At 39.4% G+C, this 18,850-nt stretch overlaps 1 protein-coding gene across 1 annotated transcript in view; it reads right to left on the bottom strand.

The window, feature by feature from the left end:
* ptprna (protein tyrosine phosphatase receptor type Na) overlaps nucleotides 1–15,143 on the bottom strand; it is a 38,581-nt gene extending 23,438 nt beyond the window's left edge. The window contains exons 1-4 of the mRNA XM_051118683.1: nucleotides 14,690–15,143; nucleotides 10,782–10,832; nucleotides 2,592–2,702; nucleotides 940–1,033 (exon numbers count right to left, since the gene is read on the bottom strand). Coding sequence (XP_050974640.1) covers nucleotides 940–1,033; nucleotides 2,592–2,702; nucleotides 10,782–10,832; nucleotides 14,690–14,765 — 332 coding nt within the window. The 5' untranslated portion in view covers nucleotides 14,766–15,143. The remainder of the gene's footprint in view (nucleotides 1–939; nucleotides 1,034–2,591; nucleotides 2,703–10,781; nucleotides 10,833–14,689) is intronic.
* Between the last annotated feature and the right edge of the window lie 3,707 nt (nucleotides 15,144–18,850).

The following is an 18,850-nucleotide window of genomic DNA, read 5'->3' as shown; positions in this document are numbered from 1 at the left end:
AAAATCTTTATAAGTAATATCCTCTTTTTCAAATCAAGCCATTTTCAGCATCTTGTCACACAGACAAAGGCCACTCCCACGATAGTCTTACCTTAGACCCACCCTGAGTGAGCTGAGTGAGCTGTAAAAACTCTGACCGCCATTGTTTTGACGCCAGTGCAAGGGAAGACAAGAATGTCTCCGACTGAGGTGTTCTGTCGTTGGATGTAATAATGACATAGCAGTCATCATTTACTTTCGACATCTGAGCTGCTGAAGATGCTGAGGGTATACGTTACTTTCATTTATTAAGTAACTACGCTGATCCCTGAACTACCTAAATGCATCTGTGTTCGCGCGAAACATTCGTGACGCAGCTTCACCTACAGCAGAAGTGAGTATAAGGTTTTTTATGCATCTTTTCAAATCGCCTTTCCTAATAATGTGCTAGTTAGCAAGTTTGCGGCTAAAGGTGGCTAAATGCAGCTAAAGTAAACAGACCGGCTCGTCACCCCACAGAAGAGAGGGGCGGGGTGAGCAGAGCTCATTAGCATTAAAGGCATATGCAACAAAACGGCTCGCTCTGAAAAGGGCTGATCTTGACCAGGTAAAAAGGGTGTTTTTTACACTACCACTGAGAAAATTTAACTTAAGTATGTTATAGACCTCTCATTAAGACCCTAAAGAATCATATCAGCTTGTGGAAAACGAGCATCCGATGACCCCTTTAAAATTCACAAAGCTATTATGTGAATTCAACAAACTTAGTCCGCTTTCATGATACTTTTATGGTGTTTTTGAGCTCCAGAGTCCATTAACTGCAATCACACAAAAAAAATGGTCAGGGAGAAAAAAATGTTCCACTAAGGAAACAAAGTCATACAGGTTTGGAACAAAATGAGGGTGAGTAAATGATACTGCTCCTTTAAACTAAAAGCATTGTCTGTTCCTAGCACTCACTGTGCATTCTGGACCTTTTGTGTGCGTGTGTGAGGAATACGGCTCAGCTCCTTTGCAATGATGCGCTGGGTGATTTCATCCTGCCAGGAGAATCCTGTTCACAGGCACACAAATACCCACAACAGCACAAACAATGTAAGCATGTACATGTAAAGCAGTACATTATCACTTACACTATAGTACATGACTTCCCAGAGTCATTATTTCAGGAGTGAGTCAGCATGCATTGTGAGTGTGCTTTTTCTTGAAAACAAGTCTGAAACCTGAGATACCCAATCCTGTCGGCAATGCTTTGTTTGTTTGCCTTTAGTCTGTCCTAATCCTAATGAATAATATATTTCTTCATTATTTCATTTGATATTATACTATATTATGCTTTTCATACATACATTTGGACCTTGCACAGTCCATTAGATACAGCAGCAGATGACAGCACTTCTGTTCTAAAAACTGGTAATATAATGATTCAGAAAATACATGAAGTTGAATATTAAAATTGTGGGAAATGTTTTGTTGTCAGTATCATAATAAAATCAATGTAACGTAAAGTTGAAAAAAAAGTTTGTTTTCATCATAAAATGTTTGTATATAAATTATTATTATTATTATTATTTTATTTATTTTATTATTATTAATTTATATTATATAAATTATATTAGTATATGCAATTATTTTATTTTTATTTAAAATTAGTCAAATTTAATAAATTAACAGACATAAATTATTAAAAGTTTACTAGCCAATGAATACAAGCATACCAGTGAGTTTAAATGCAAGGGGTAACAAAGCTACCAGCTATTTATTGTCACAGGATGCAGGATTTAATGCAGGATGTCAACTGTGATAGTAAATGTCATTTTTATGCTTCTCCGTAGAGCTCCAGGAAAACACTGGCTATTTTTGGTTCTCATATGTTTTACCAATATCCAAAATTCCATGACATCCAGAACTATTATTATTCATTGATTTGTACTCATATTTGCATTTCCTAATTTTTCATATTTAAAAAAAAATAAAAGCACTAAAATAATAGCACACACAAAATGTGTGTGTGTGTGTCAGCCTACAAAACCTGAAATCATAAGCATTGTGTGGCCTGGCCAGAGAGGAAAGTTAGCTTAAAGGGTTAGTACACCCAAAAATGAAAATTCTGTAATTATCACTCATCCTCATGTTGTTCCAAACCTGTGAGACCTTTGTTCATCTTTAGAACACAAATTAAAATATTTTTTGATGAAATCTGAGAGCTTTCTGACCCTGACATCAGTGGTTCAGCTGTAATTTTATGAAGCTACGAGAATACTTTTTGTGTACAAAGAAAATAAAATGAATAACTTTATTCAACAATTTCTTCTCTTCTGCGTCAGTCTCTGCCACACATTCACAAGAGTACCATGACGCATGCGGATTTCATCAAAAATATCTGAATTTGTGTTCTTAAGTTCATTAACATGAGGTTGAGTAATTAAAGACAGAATTATATTTTTGGGTCAACTAACCCTTTAATAAACAAAATACATACTAAATACGTTTTGAGGTAGGGGCTATAAAACATTATTAGCTCACTATAAAAACAACAGAAGGCAATTTGAAAGTCCTCACCATGACAGAAAAACAAATATGTGTGTGTGTGTGTGTGTGTGTGTGTTTACCCTGAAGCATCAACTCTTTGAGCACTTCCTGCAGTCTCTGAAGAACAGGAACAGAGACCTGGTACTGAACCTGGTCGTGTCTGGAGCTCCGGCACTGTCCAAAGAGCTTGTCTGTAACACACACAAACTCAGACCATTTAGATTTAGAACACTGAGGTGAAAATCTTGAAAAGAACCTTTTTAAAATAACATTGTTTAAATGATGCAAAAAAATAAAAAGTGTCTTATGAACATTGTTGAAAAGCTACTGATGTCAGTATCAACGTCAAAATAATAAAATAAGAAATATGTTAGGATATCTTAAGCACTAAATACGGTGTGACTACGAAGCACATTAAAATGTCGCAGACAAAATAACCCATACGTGAAAAATGAGCCAGTTTCTTGACTAATAATCAGCCATAACATATTCAACCCACCCCACACATACACTCTCATACACTCACTTCCCACACATATACTACTGACTCATCCCTGACTAAACCTCCAGTTGTGTGGTTTAAAAAAAGCCTGTGATCCCTTCACGCAGATGAGCTCTAAACATGAACCCGGCCATTTTCTATATCTCAGAGCAGGTCTGTCCATGAACATGACTCACAGCTATTTATAGTACAGATGGAGATGTGAGAGCACTATGGGGGAGATAGATCAGTTGCCCTGGGGCATGGAAATACACAGTACATTATTACATCGCAATAGAAGTCACCCAGGAGGACTGATGTCACACCATCACTTTAGCAAAAGAAAGACGTACAGTTGAGGAGTAACGCACACAAAACAAAATTGTTTTCTGCCTCTCATAATATATACATGAATATTCATAAACACATAAAATGTGATTATTTTCTTTTATGGCTGACTATACATTGGTTAAGCACAGACAGACACTACCAGTCAAAAGTTTTTGAACAGTAAGATTTGTAATGTTTTTAAAGAAGTCTCTTCTGCTCCTGCATTTATTTGAAAAAAAAAAAAAACAGCAAATACAATTTTACTATTCAAAATAACTGTTTTCTATTTGAATATATTTTAAAATGTAACTTATTCCTGTGATTTCTGAATTTTTAACATCATTACTCCAGTCACATGATCCTTCAGAAATCATTCTAATATTCTGATTTGTTGCTCAAAAAACATTTAACATTACTATTATGTTGATGTAACGCCAAGCCAGCAGAGGGAGCCCTCACCCTAGGACTGCCTGCATGCTCCCTCTGCTGCTTCTACTGTTACTTCCTGTTTGACACTATTTAAAGACTGACCATGTGCTCTATACTTTGCGAAGTATTGCCAGTTTCACCTGCCTTACCGAGCGTTTATATTTACTCTGTTGGATTACCTGTTGCTATCTTGCTTTGTTTATGGACTACTGAGTTTACGGATTACCCCTATTGGATTGTTTGCTGTTTCTGGACTGACTTCACAGTATTTGACCCACTGCCTGCTTTATCTCTCTGCTGCTTGGATTACGTTTATGTGTTGTATGCTGTTGGACTGCTTTTCTGGTAATCGACCCTCTGCCTGTTTCCACGTTTATGTGTGCTGTCATTTGTAATAAACTTCCGCAATTGGATTCAAACGCCGCCTCAGCGTCCTCGTTACAGAATACTTCGCCTACCAAGAATCCAGCGGAAATTACAGAGTACACGACCAGCTAACATGAACCCTGCAGTATCTCGCCTCCTCTGCCTTCGTCAAGGTGACAAGGCTATAGAGGAATATGTGGGGGAATTTTGTGGACTGTGTCACCTGGTTGACTTTAATGACGTGGCACTGAAAGACATTTTTCGGGTGGGTTTAAACGATCCCATTCGTTCATGGCTACCTGGGGGAAAGATTCATTGGTCACTAGAGAAATATATTGATCATGCCCTGCTATTAAGTGGATCCACGTTTACTGTGGGGATCGCGGATGAGGGACCCCGTGATCCTCCAGTAGCTACCCCACCACAACCAGCTCCCTTCACCTCCAGCAAACCAGAGACCCGTCACATCCCAACCTTCATGTCCGGTATCGTCACCGTCACGCCAGAGGCTCCTCAAACCAAGCCTGCTAAGCCACAGCTAACTCAAGTCACGTCAACCAAGCCAAGGCCTGTTCACGTCATGCCTGCCAAGCCAAAGCCAGCTCAAGTCACGTCCACCAAGCCAAAGCCTGTTCACGTCACGCCTGCCGCTCCAGGGGCTGCTCACGTCACGCCTGCCGCCAGGGGCTGCTCACGCCACGCCGCTCCAGGGCCTGCTCACGTCACGCCTGCCGCTCCAGGGCCTGCTCACGTCACGCCTGCCGCTCCAGGGCCTGCTCACGTCACGCCTGCCGCTCCAGGGCCTGCTCACGTCACGCCTGCCGCTCCAGGGCCTGCGCCACGCCTGCCGCTCCAGGGCCTGCTCACGTCACGCCTGCCGCTCCAGGGCCTGCTCACGTCACGCCTGCCGCTCCAGGGCCTGCTCACGTCACGCCTGCCGCTCCAGGGCCTGCTCACGTCATGGCCACCCGTCCAGAGTCCGCACCTGTCATGGCCGCCCTCCCCCCTGAGCCAGTCCACAAGATGGCCGCCGTCCCTGAGCCAGTCCACAAGATGGCCGCCATCCCAGAGCCAGTCCACAAGATGGCCGCCTTCCCCAAGCCAGTTCACAAGATGGCCGCCATCCCAGAGCCACTCCATAAGATGGTCGCTGTCTCCAAGTCATGCCACATGATGACCCACTTACTGGACTCACCCCTCATGGCTGTATGGGCAGCTAAAATGGCAGCTACCCCTGGTTCCAGTCAAATTGCAGCGGTGTCAAGTCAATTCGCAGCTGCGTTTCCTGAGTCAAGTAAAGTCACAGCTGCCACCCTCGAGCCAAGCAAGATTACAGCTACTGTTCCTGTGCCAAGTCAAGCTGCAGAGCCAAGTCAAACTGCAGGTGCTTCTTCAGAGTCAGGTCAAGTTGCAGCTGTGTCTCCTGTGTCAAGTCAAGCTACAGCTGCTGCTCCAAAGTCCAAGGCTTCCGAGTCAAGTCAAGCAACAGAGTCAAGTCAAGCAACAGAGTCAAGTCAAGCAACAGAGTCAAGTCAAGCAACAGAGTCAAGTCAAGCAACAGAGTCAAGTCAAGCAACAGAGTCAAGTCAAGCAACAGAGTCAAGTCAAGCAACAGAGTCAAGTCAAGCAACAGAGTCAAGTCAAGCAACAGAGTCAAGTCAAGCAACAGAGTCAAGTCAAGCAACAGAGTCAAGTCAAGCAACAGCTGTTGTTCCTGAGCCAAGCCATGTTGTTCCTGAGCCAAGCCACGTTGCAGCTGCGTTAAGTCAAGTTTCCGAATCCAGTCAGGTCACGGCTGGTGTTCCACAGTCAAGTCTAGCTGCAGCTGTTGTTCCAGCGTCAAGTCACGTTAAAGCTGTGTTTCCTGTGTCAAGTCAGGTCAGAGCTGCTCTTCCGAAGTCTAGTCAAGTTGCTGCTGTTATTCCCGAGCCAAGTCAAGCCACAGTTGACCTCCATGAACCAAGTCAAGTTGCTGCTGTCGTCCATGAGCCAAGTCAAGCCACGGTTGTTCTTCATGAGCCAAGTCAGGTTGCTGCTGTTGCTCCTGAGTCAAGTCCGGCCACGGCAGGCCTCCCTGAGTCAAGGCAAACAACTAATGTCCTACCAAAACCTCACCAGGTCTCCTTTAACCTTCTCAAACTACCTCACATCTCAGCTGAAACCGCAGAGCCCACGCTCCCAAGCCGCGCAGAGCCCACGCTCCCAAGCCACGCAGAGCCCACATTCGCAAGCCATAAGTCCATAACATCCACACCCACAAGGTCACCAGACACCCCATTATCTACTGTGCTGCCTGTAATGGCCGTAGCCATTTTCAGTGTGTGGGCTGCACACTGTGTTCCAGGGGTCTCGCCTGTCCACGAGTCTGCTCCAGAAGCTTCGTCTGTCCACGAGTCTGCTCCCGAGGCCTCGTCCGTCCACGAGTCTACACCAGAGGCCTCTTCTGTCAAAGAGTCTACGCCAATGCCCCCAGAAGCAGCAGCTCCGGCTGTAGAACCTCCTAAAGGGGTGGCGTTTCCCCAAGGACTCTCTGCCCGTCCTGTCACGGCCATGAAGGCCATTCATGACTTCCCTGCCTCACCTGCCCAAGCATCTGCGCCCATGCCCCCAGAGGTGTCAGCGCATGCTGTAGATCCTCCCTGGGGGCGGCGTCCCAGGATGAACTCTCTGCCCGCCAGGTCGCAATCAAGAAGACCCATATGAAACTCTCTGCCTGTCATGCCACGGCCAAGAAAATCATGCATGAACACACCGCTCTGCTATGCATGTCATTAGTCCCACTGTGGATATCTCTGCTCCTGTTTGCTCTGCCTGTTCTGCCTGCCCTGCAATGGCTCCCTGTTATGCCTGCTCTGCCTGCCTCGCCATGGCTTCCTGTTCTGCCTGCTCTGCCTGCTGCGCCACGGCTTCCTGTTCTGCCTGCTCTGCCTGCCCCACCATGGTCCCCTACTCTGCCATTGCTCCACGGCCCAGGCCCTCCAGTACTACACGGTCTGCCACAGCTCCACGGCCCAGGCCCTCCAGTACTTCATGGCCTGCTACTGCTCCACGGCCCAGGTCCTCCAAGGTTCCACTGTCTGTCACAGCTCCATGGCCCTGGTCCTCCAGGGTTCCACTGTCTGCCACTACTCCATGGTCCAGGTCCTCCAGTGCTTCACTGTCTGTCCCTGCCCAACGATCCAGGTCCTCCAGTGCTTCACTGTCTGTCCCTGCTCCACGATCCAGGCCCACCTGCTCTACATGGACCTGGCCCTCCGTCCCACCCCCTGTTTTGCCTCTGTTCCCCCACCCACCTGGACTGTTGTTGTTTTGAGCGCCAGGAGTCGCTCCTGGGGGGGGGGATTCTGTAACGCCAAGCCAGCAGAGGGAGCCCTCACCCTAGGACTGCCTGCATGCTCCCTCTGCTGCTTCTACTGTTACTTCCTGTTTGACACTATTTAAAGACTGACCATGTGCTCTATACTTTGCGAAGTATTGCCAGTTTCACCTGCCTTACCGAGCGTTTATATTTACTCTGTTGGATTACCTGTTGCTATCTTGCTTTGTTTATGGACTACTGAGTTTACGGATTACCCCTATTGGATTGTTTGCTGTTTCTGGACTGACTTCACGGTATTTGACCCACTGCCTGCTTTATCTCTCTGCTGCTTGGATTACGTTTATGTGTTGTATGCTGTTGGACTGCTTTTCTGGTAATCGACCCTCTGCCTGTTTCCACGTTTATGTGTGCTGTCATTTGTAATAAACTTCCGCAATTGGATTCAAACGCCGCCTCAGCGTCCTCGTTACAGTTGAAAACAGCTGAGCAGAATTTTTTCAGGTTTCTTTGATTAATAGAAATTTCAGAAGAACAGCAATTTTCTGAAACAGAAATCTTTTCATCACATTTAATCAATTTAAAGCATCCTTGCTAAATAAAAGTATACATTTCTATAATTTCCAAGCTTTTGGATAGTTACAAAAGCTTTTTATTACAGATAAATGCTGATATTTGGATGTTTCTATTCAAAGAATCCTGAAAAATGTACTACACTGTTTTAAGTATTGATAAAAATAATAATGATAAAAACATGTTTCTTGAACAGTAAATCAGCATATTAGTATAATTTCTGAAGGATCATATGACACTGACGACTGGAGTAATGATGCTGAAAATTTAGCTTTGATCACAGGAATAAATTACTATTGAAAACATATTCACATAGAAAACATTTATTTTAAATAGTAAAAATATTTCAAAATTTTACTGTTTTTGCTGTACTTTGGATCAAATAAATGCAGGCTTGGTGAGCAGAAGAGACCTCTTTAAAAAAAACATTAATAATCTTACTGTTAAAAAACTTTTGACTGGTAGTGTACATATAAGCTACATACATAAATTAATAATTGTTCATTAGAATCTATTTCTGAGCAAATGCTTGTAGTTAAAATGACAGAATGAGGGATCAAGTGAAGGCTTTTTGAAGGCATTTTTAACAAATGTCTAACTGAAGTTTATTGTCTTATGGAAGAATGTTTCTGCTATGGAATAAAAAAAAATAAAAAGAGGTAACTGTGTCTTTTTATCTCACAATTCAGACTTTTTTCTCATAATTCAGAATGGTAAGAATTGTCAGATTTAAACTCATAATTCAGAGAAAAATGTCTAAATTGTTATATGTAAATTTCCAATTGCAAGAAAAAAAAGTCAGAATTGTGAGAAATAATATTGCAATTACCTTTTTTATTTTTTATTCAGTGGTGGAAACCAAAAAAAGTAAACCCAAGAATACTGATGTTAAAAAAAGTCAATTGTGAGGCATAAACTCATAATCATAAGATATAAATTGTGAGATGTAATTGTGAGATATAAATTAGGAATTGCAAGAAAATAAATCTGAATTCTGAATTTATATTGTCTCAGAATTGTCTCAGAATTGTGAGATATAAACTCAGAATAACAAAAAAAATGCAGAAATTAAACAGTAAGCACCATTCTCTTTTTGTATTTTATGGCTGTGTCTCTGTACATATTTAGTGTAATACAAAAACCTGGCTTTTAGTATATGTGTGTGTAGTGGTGTCAGAGCAAAAGAGATTGTACTGCGAGCAAACTGCCTATTTATACACCTCTGTTCCATCATTTTATTAAACTGGGAATACGGAAGCCTTGACCGTAAGACCCAGCTAACCGTCATTGCGAACACAAGTCTCTGAAGCGCATTTTAAAGAGCTGCTCGTATTTGTGTAACCTCTTTTGAATTTGCAGGTATGCGTGTGGGTATATATGCGGGCGGGTACGTGCGTATGAGCGTGTTTGGAAGCACGGCAAAGACGTGAGCCTGTGCGTAAGCACCGGGTAGTGAGTCATCAGTGATTGTGGGGGCGTACACCCAGCTTCCATGGGCTTGATGATGTCACCGTTACCAAGGGGACACGGAGCAGAGGTGGGAGGGACTTGACGGTGAGAGAGAAGAGTAGGTGACAGAATACTAGTGGTTCATGGCTGTGGTAATACGTATGCAGGTAAACCCCTGAGAGGAGTGCAAAATAACAGACGGAATGTGAATGATTCCAGTTTGGAATTTTCAGATAGCTGTACTGAAACACAAAAGGAATATGTAATCAGAACTGATAACTTGTATATTTTAGAATGTCTTCTAAATGTTACATACAGTGGGATTCAAAAGTTTTAGACCACATGATTTATTTTAATATTTAATCCTGGAAATTAACAGAAAGTTAGGATTTTGTTAGGTTTCAAATAAGGAGTGTAAACAATGATGTAAATTAGGGGGAGAAACATATAAGATTCTGCACTGTTTTCAAGTCGTTAATCAAATGAGCACATTTCTGACAAAGAAATCTTTGTTTAGATTGTCAGATGTTCTTCTAAGGACATCATTAAAATAGTCCATGTGACATCAGTGGTTCAACAATAATGTTATGAAGCTACAAGAATACTTTTTGTGTGCAAAAAGAAAAAAAACAAAACAAAACAATGACAGTTATGTCATTTGCATTGCTCTCTATGCTAGATCAGAATGCTCTCGGATTTCATCAAAAATATCTCAATTTGTGTTCGAAAGATGAACAACGGTCTTACAGGTTTGGAACTACATGAGGGTGAGTAATTAATGACAGAATTTTCATTTCTGGGTCACCAGAAACATCCCTTTAGTATTAACTAGGATTAATAAATGCTTAAGATGTATTTTTCATTGTTAATTCATGTTGACTAATGTTAGCAAGTGCAACCTTATTGTAAAGTGCTACCAAAAAAAAAAGTCTGATTTCGAAAATAATGCAAAATACAAGGATTTTTCCAGTCTTTTGGAACCTATTGTATCTTCATGTGGACGTGTATGTAAATCACTGACACAAATACCATAAACATTTGCCTCCAGTACACACCAACACAATCTTCGTTACTGCTGACTAATATAAAATGAGTGAAGTGAAAATTGCTTGAGTGTAAATTATTGAACTGTGTGCATGTGTCTCCTGTTGCGTCGTAGCACTAGCAGGATGTAGCAGAGCTGTGGTGTCAAGCGATGATCCGGAAATCACAATTAGATCATCAAGAGCAAGAAATACAGAGACAGGATGCAGAAGATAGAACCACGTCCTTGTTTCTGAACTTAAGATACAACATATGATATTGTCTGCAGATTGTGATACTCACCATCAGAGCAGAACTGCTCCCTAGAGCACAGCCTCTTCTCAAACAAACAGCCTGTGTGCAAGAGACAGAAAGAGAGATGTAAAGCACTAAAAAGCAAGTGAGCAGTTGAAAACATAAGTTAATAAAACATTTAAATTGACAGCTACTGAAAACCTGAAAGCATTTTTGTCAGTGGAGGAACGGTATAGACTGTTTTCAAGTGATGTCTAACTGACCTTTCCTTCACCGACACATTCATCTCAGCTATAAACCAATGTGTCAAATCTGTCTTTCCAGTTTTCTGACTCTGGGACAAGAGTTATAGCTTAAAAACACAATCTGAAAGCATATAAACAATATTGAACAAAGATGAATCAATGACAAGAATCATTCATCCATGTTGCAGTAGCTTGTTAAAATGCAAAACTGCTGTGTGGGCAGACAGAATGAGGAGGAAAGCTCTGGGCATGTGCTGAACACAGCTGATCAAATAAAAGGAAACATAACTGCCAGCGAGCATGACCTGACTATGCTTGAGCGTGTATATGGGTGTGTGAATGTGTATGTCTGTTTGTTTGCCCGAATGTGTGTGTGTGTGGGAAACGCTAGGCTGGCCAACAGCACTGCTGTCAGGGGAACCGAGCAGGACAAACAAAGATAAAAAGTCAAGCAGATAAAGCTGGAGAGAATAAAGTGAAGTGGCCTAAAAACAGATTTAGACAGTTAAAAAAGGATTGGGTTTTTGTTTTTGGTGAAATAATTCTAAAGCAAATTATATGCCGGATTAAGGTTTTTCACATTTATCTTAATCCCAGATTATCGTCGTTCCAAACGCATTTAAACCCGGGTAAAGGTCTTTGCTAAAGGTTCGTTTCACATTTTATAGTGATTTATAGAAGCGGGGTTAGCAAAGTTTTTACCAGCTGTAATGGAGCCCTCCTCCGAAGCAGTTAGCATCAGATACTACAGAAATACAATAAATAATAATCCTTGAAGGGGACTTTGGTTAGCACCACTTTCCATCGTTAATGCTAAAGGCTAGGATACATTTGCGCTAGTGCATTTTCGTTTTTAAAACGATAACTTTTGCTATGGTTGAACTACTGTTTACACTACAAACCAGTGTATCTATACTTAAGACAGTTGGCTACGTTAAAATAATATGGTAAGACACACAGAGGGTTTGCACTTTTAGGTAACGATTTGGTCAGTTACCCGGATCAGCGGCTATATTGGCCATACTCGGATGTAAACAACAGAATTGATTGCACGGTTAATGTACTACTGAATATGTTGTTCTGCTAATTTATTGTGTCTAAACCACAGAAAAAAAAAGCGAAAGCTGCTAAATCATATAGAGAAGGACTTAGTAAGCAGGGAACAGCACAATATTTTTGACAAACTAAAGTTAATAGGTGGTAAAGATACATTAGCAGTATTAATTCAGATATTAGCATAATATTTCACCTACCTGACTGGAAATGATATAACAAACATGAATGTTGTCAAAATTCTTGCCCTGGAAATCCTGGCTCAGTTTCTGGCCACACACAAACGCCTTTTGTTCCTCAGTTTTTGGCACTCTTCTCCTTGATTTATTATAACTTTTGGTGGTCTATAATACTCCAAATGTTTTTCCTGATCTGACCGATTAGCACAGCCCAAAACATGATGATAACTGACCATATTCAGCAGCAATAATCAGTAAAATATGCGAGTCACACTCGGCTCAGTGGCACTGTTTACTTTCAGTGCCGCCAATATGGCCGACTGATGACGCGTTGTGAAAAAACTCTGTTTGTAATATCAAGCAGCAAAACCAGCTGTTTTGTACAGCTAAAAATTGCTGGCTGCTAATGACGCCTGGAAACCAGACGCATTAAATTTATGGGAAAAGTACTGTTAGTGTTAATATTATTGTTTTAGCTTTTGAGGGGAAATGTCAAATGGTGATGGAAAACCATTTAGATAAAGAGAGCATTTCATTCTTACCTTTAATGTCCGAAAAGACCCTACAGGAGAAGCATCTATCTATCTATCTATCTATCTTTTCTACCTGCCTTAACCTATGCATTTTCCATACTTCTGTATAGCCAATAGTGAGAGTTTGGGGCGTGGCTACTGTAGCAGGTTGGGATGGAGGATGTTGTTTATCCAGTGTAAGAAATTCAGATTCCATTACAGAAGTGCAAGCCAAAATTCAAAGACTTGCCAAAATACACAAAGACACAGATGTCCTGCTAAACTTCAAGTTAAAAGTATTCCTAATATGTTTTACCTATTTGAGACATGCATTCACTTTTATAGATGGGTTTCACTTTTTATAGATGGTGTGGAACATGATTCCATTTACCCAGGATTTAGAATGATCATAGTTAACCCTTTCAAGTGTGAAAAGCCCTATTATGTGTTTAAAAAAGCTTTTGCTGCAAAACAAGAACTCATAATATTGGAGAGTGAAGGTTGAGCATAGTTTTAACGAACAGTGATTTACTTTGAACAAAATTGGAAGTGTAAAGTTTGCTCATTATTTACAGCTATTTTCCACTAGGAACGTGTGAGCTGCTCATTTAGAAATAGAACAGAATGTGATGTCAACCTCTCCTTTCCACTTTCCACTGATGACTTATCACATCAGTGAAAATCACCGTGGCAGTGTTCTACTCACGCTGGATTAATGATTAAAAGTCCACTGAATTCTTGTAAACAACGTGATGAACAACACCAACCACTGCAGTGTAGTCTCAGACACACACAGTGCAAATCTAAACGGAAACTGGAATAATTATTATTAAATATGTTAAGATTATAAGCAATACATTTGCACAAAATCCAATCAAGTTCTGTATAAATTAGCATTAAGCAGCAACAACCTTAACTCTAACAAAGACCCATTTTGTCATAACTACATCAACACCAGCCCTCAGAAAATGAGGAAATGTTATGATGAATGAGACAAAACTCATGCTTGCAAGAAATATTATAATTTTAAATAATTAAGATATAAATGAATAACTAGATGCACTTTCATGACGCATGACAGAACTAAAAGCAGCATCTGAATCGGTTTAGAGCAGCTTAAATTAGACAATGCAATGCAAAGGGCAGCTAGAATTCATGCCATTCATAAATGTCAACAGTAAACACAATTTCTTGAACAAGGCACGACAAAATCAAATCAACCTCACGAAAACCATCGTTGATTAAACAAACTGCGAGAGTGCAACCGAACTTTTGATCAATTAGAAAATGTATAAGACGCAGATGACAGTATATATTACAGAAATATTTGCAAATGGGTCACTCCTCCAATGTCGCCGACGTGTCGCCAAGGATACAGAGAAGAGTTATTTCTATTGGTCAGAGCAGGGATGGAAAGTAAAGAGCATATCTGTAAAGCAGATAATGCTTGCATAGAGAAGGACGATGTATATAGGATGATATATACACAATAAAACATAAAGTCGAAAGATGCTTTCAAAATAAACAAATATGAAAATTGACCCTCTCCATGGTGCTGAAATGATGCTCTTCACTGAACGACTCCTTGTCTCCATACTGTCCTTTCCCACCAGTTGCATTTTACACTTCAATTTACGTCTGAAACACTTTTGATGCATGTTTAAGGAGAGAAGGGTATGCAATGGCAATAAGAAACAAACACATTATGCAAATATTCTCAAAAAGTGATTTTAAAATAATGCCACTCATATCTATACGAAACCATCTTAAACGTGATCCCATAAGTCACAAAATAGACTAAATCGCCCACGAGTAAAAGCATTTGTTGTACTGTATGTAAATAAATGTGGTCACATTGTAATTGTCATAGGCCTAAACAACCACACCAATGCACGTATGTGCACAATGAAACTGACTCTTCCAGTCGATTTTCCTTTCTTTTCTAGCGATTTAAATAGCCTACTTACCGTATTTGCCTGCCATCCCAAGCTGGCAGAATACGGACATCAAAAACAGGGCTCTCCATACTCGTGGATGCATCATATTAACTATCCACGGGATTGAAGTCAGCGCGCGTTGTTTTATCGCCCTCCGTCAAGATTTTAAATCCACATTTTGTCGGTGCCGCAGGCTTGTGCTAAACGCTTGTAGCACAAGTGATGGACGCGTCAGGTGAGACAAATTAACTGTAGGCTTTCGTTTTAGGCAGTAATAAACATACAGAGACATTAACGAATGGACTGAATTTCTGGTGCGGATCTGGAGCGGGAATCACGATCTTCCTTCATCGATGTGGCGGGGACCCGCAATTACGTCATAGGGAGACCAGGAGGGTTGTGAGGAGGCTTAGATGCAATATGAAGAAAGGGAGCTAGAGCCTATACGTCTGACTCCTGGTTTACCTATGAAATGAAAGAGTGGGCAGGATGTATGGCTGTCTATTGACTGCAGAGGATGATGAAATCCTTGGTTATAGTTTTCCTCCTCCCACGAAGAGACTGAGGTGAAATGGAAAATGACATCACATATCACTGAGGAAAGAATTCATATCAAATGAACATAAGGTAAATACATGCCCAGTGACAAATGTTAATTGTCACTCAAACCCGTTATTTGGAATCATACGCGTTTTCTGTGTTCATTCCGGAATATGGAATGTTTAACATAAAACCAAAATTAGCGGCAATAATTTTGTGCAGTAATAGACGAGTGTAAGTGAGCTGAGTGGCCGTTTTAAATATAATATCACACCTGAGGTTATTGTATCAGACTGCAAGGTTTCTGTTGTTTAAACGGGGATACACAAATTCCTATAGGCTTACAGCTGACAAACATGACAAATGAGCATTTACTGTGTATTGCACTGTCAAAAGAAAACCAATGTCATAGTCATCATCATTTATACGTCACCATAATCTACCACCAATTGAGACAGTAACAACAAAACACGTCATTTTTACAAGGAGGTGCACCGATTAAACTGAGCTGTGGTGCCACCAACTGGCCAGATATTGTCAGTGCAGTATTTTTAAACACCCTATAATATAAGTCTATGGTATAAGCATGGCTTTGCCATTATAACATTACAATACATGTTTAAAATAGTGACCATATGATGCACACTATTTTGTATTTATTTTTTTAAAAAGCATTTGTTGTTCTCTTTTTGTTCTTTTTCTGATTCTAAAAGTGAAGGTGTAATGAAATGTGGCCTCAAGTACAGCTATATATGTAAATGTCTTATAGAGGGGACTCTTGCACGCTTTACATGTTTTAATCTCTGTCCGAAAATCTCACTATGTTCCCCTTTACCCCCTCTGTGTGGCATTTCACCTTGTTGGAATCTGTGTGTGCCTGTTTGGTGGGTTGCTAAGGCAGCCAGAGGGAGTTTTTGAAAGCCGACCCTTACCCATGTGTGGTTTCACATGTCCTGCCATTTGGACACCGCATTCACGGGCATTATGTTTTAGTTAAATTTCTTATTATAGTGGGCCAATAAAAACAAAGTAATTAAAGGCTTTTTTAGATACTATGAGTAATGTATTTTCTATGGTACTGTCATGTAAACAAACAAATAAACAAACAAGCAAATGAGGAATTTAAAAAACCCTGAATTTAGACTTAGCTGTTTTTCCTCCCTTTTTAATAATTCTTTCATTTTAAGAATTTTAAAAAGTCATTTAACTGCTAGACATCAAGGCATGCATCTTATTTGAAAAATAGATCTGGCAGCTGTTATTGAAGCACTGCCGAATTTCTGTTGTGGTTACCTGGCAACATAAACTTCATGTGTTTTGACCTTGTCAGAATTCATTTTTAAACTATCATCTCTCACCTGACACATGCCTGTCCCAGAATTGCTCTGTAACCCAGGAAATTCCAGAGGGCACTCTTATGATGTGCTAAAAATAGATTATAAGATTATTTATGAAGCATTGTGATGATGAAACACATCTGTCAGATTAAATTAGGATGTTAAATGGTAATGTTGCTGTTTTTGATCTAAACATCTAACCTTTGAATGGCTACCCTTTAAATTTGAAATATACTACACACATAAACAATAAACAGGACTAAAAATTCTAAGTAACTTGAACAACCTGTTTTTATTTTAATGTTAATACAGTGAATGTTAACATACAACCAAAATGCATAAACGTGGATCAAGCTTAAATATTTAAATTTTTCGTTTCAAACGATTAAAGACATTTGTTTTTTATTCATTTATTTTTTTTATTTTACATTTCTTTTGTACATGCAATTTATTTATTTTCAATCAATTCTGCATTTACAGGCGCCGGCCCTGTGTCTGTTGAAAATAATGATCCCCACCCCCCTCCATACGGAAAGATGGTGTTAAATTGCGAGGGTATAAACTGCATTGTTAAAGTTCCTTGAGGCACTTTTGGCACCAGAGACAAAGACCGCAATTCATTCCATTCACAAAGATGCATTCAGCGAAATTAAATATGTTAAATATTTAACTCGTATTGCATTAATATTTACACATTTGTGTTCTGTATAAACAAGTCTAAATAAAGTGTTTTGAGATTGTTGAGTCCCCATCAAGTCCAGTCTTTTTCCAAGAGGCCCTTAGAAAAGCAGCCTGGTGACGGAGTTCAGACTGGAAGTCTATTAATAACTATGACAGCAGCTGTGGAGTAACACTGGCTTCTCAGGCACTATGGTTAGCTTCGGGAACAGGCAGAACTACGGGGGCTGGAGTGACAGAGATTGTATTTGGTATATCTGATGACACAAATACACCGTTACATTACTGTGATTTCCCAGGTGCAATGTAGGAGTTTATGACACATGAAAAACAAATTAAGAACATCCTGTCATTGAAAGGATGATGTGGTATTTCTAAAATATTAAGCTCTCGTCTCATGACCACATAGTATTTTATATAGCTAAGGACATTTAAAGGCAAAACCATGAACTGAAAAATCATGGAAATACACTACCATTCAAAAGTTTGGGGTCAGTACATTTTTATTGTTTCTTTTCTTTTTTTTTTTAAGAAATTAATACTTTTATTCACCAAGGATGTATTAAGTTAATTTAATTTAGTTAATAATTAAAAGTTTATTAAAAGTTAATAATAAATAATTTACATTGTTATAAAATATTTATATTTTGAATAAACACTGTACTTTTTAAACTTGTTATTCATGAAAGAATCCTGGAAAAAAAAAAATACAGGTTCCAAAAATTATTTGGCAGCACAACTGTTGATATTATCCAACATTGATCATTCTAATAATAAATCCGCATATTAGAATGATTTCTGAAGGATCATGTGACACTTAAGACTGGAGTAACAGCTGATAAAAATTCAGCTTTTCATCACAGGAATAAATTCTATTTTAAAGTATGTTAAAATAAAAAACATTATTTTATATTGTAAAAACATTTTGCAATATTACTGTTTTTTTTCTATATTTTTAATCAAATAAATGCAGCCTTGATGAGCATAAGAGACTTCTTTAAAGACTATTACAAGTCTTACTGACCCCAAACTTTTGAACGGTAGTGTATATATCACACTATGCAAATAAAGACATTATATTGTCTAATTAAACTCATACTAATCTGGACATAGTTCACCATTATCATTAATATTATTAAAGTAAAAGCAAGTAGCGCTATTTAATACAAATTTATAAAAAGCACTCATTTTCTTCTTGTTTGAACTTAAAATATCACAAGATTAATCATGATTAGATTGTCATTTTTGTATTTTCTTTCTTGATTTTTTTTTATAGAGTCCATTTAAAAAACTGAACACTGGATCCCATTGACCTTCATTGACAAAAAAATCAAAGCCATTTTTTAAAATATAATTTTCTGTTCCACAGAAAAAAAAAGTTTGAAACAAAATGAAGGTAAGTAAATTACTTTACCTGACCTCAGTTTTTGTGTGAAAATGTATTAGGCCCATAAGCTCAGGTCAGTAATGACATGGCCTATGATAAACCAGTTCCAAAAAGAAATACAAAACTTGAAAATGTTGAAAATGTTGATATTTGTTGAAGTTGAATTGAATGAAAATGTTGAAATGTTGAAGTTGATAAAAAGTTTAAATCTAATATTTGATCATAATATAACAGCAAGAGATTTATAAG

This window comes from Labeo rohita, chromosome 9 (assembly GCF_022985175.1).
Source record: "Labeo rohita strain BAU-BD-2019 chromosome 9, IGBB_LRoh.1.0, whole genome shotgun sequence".
In the NCBI taxonomy this organism is placed as follows: domain Eukaryota; kingdom Metazoa; phylum Chordata; class Actinopteri; order Cypriniformes; family Cyprinidae; genus Labeo; species Labeo rohita.
Note: the sequence above shows the minus strand (reverse complement) of the source record. Positions and strands in the feature narration are given on the sequence as shown.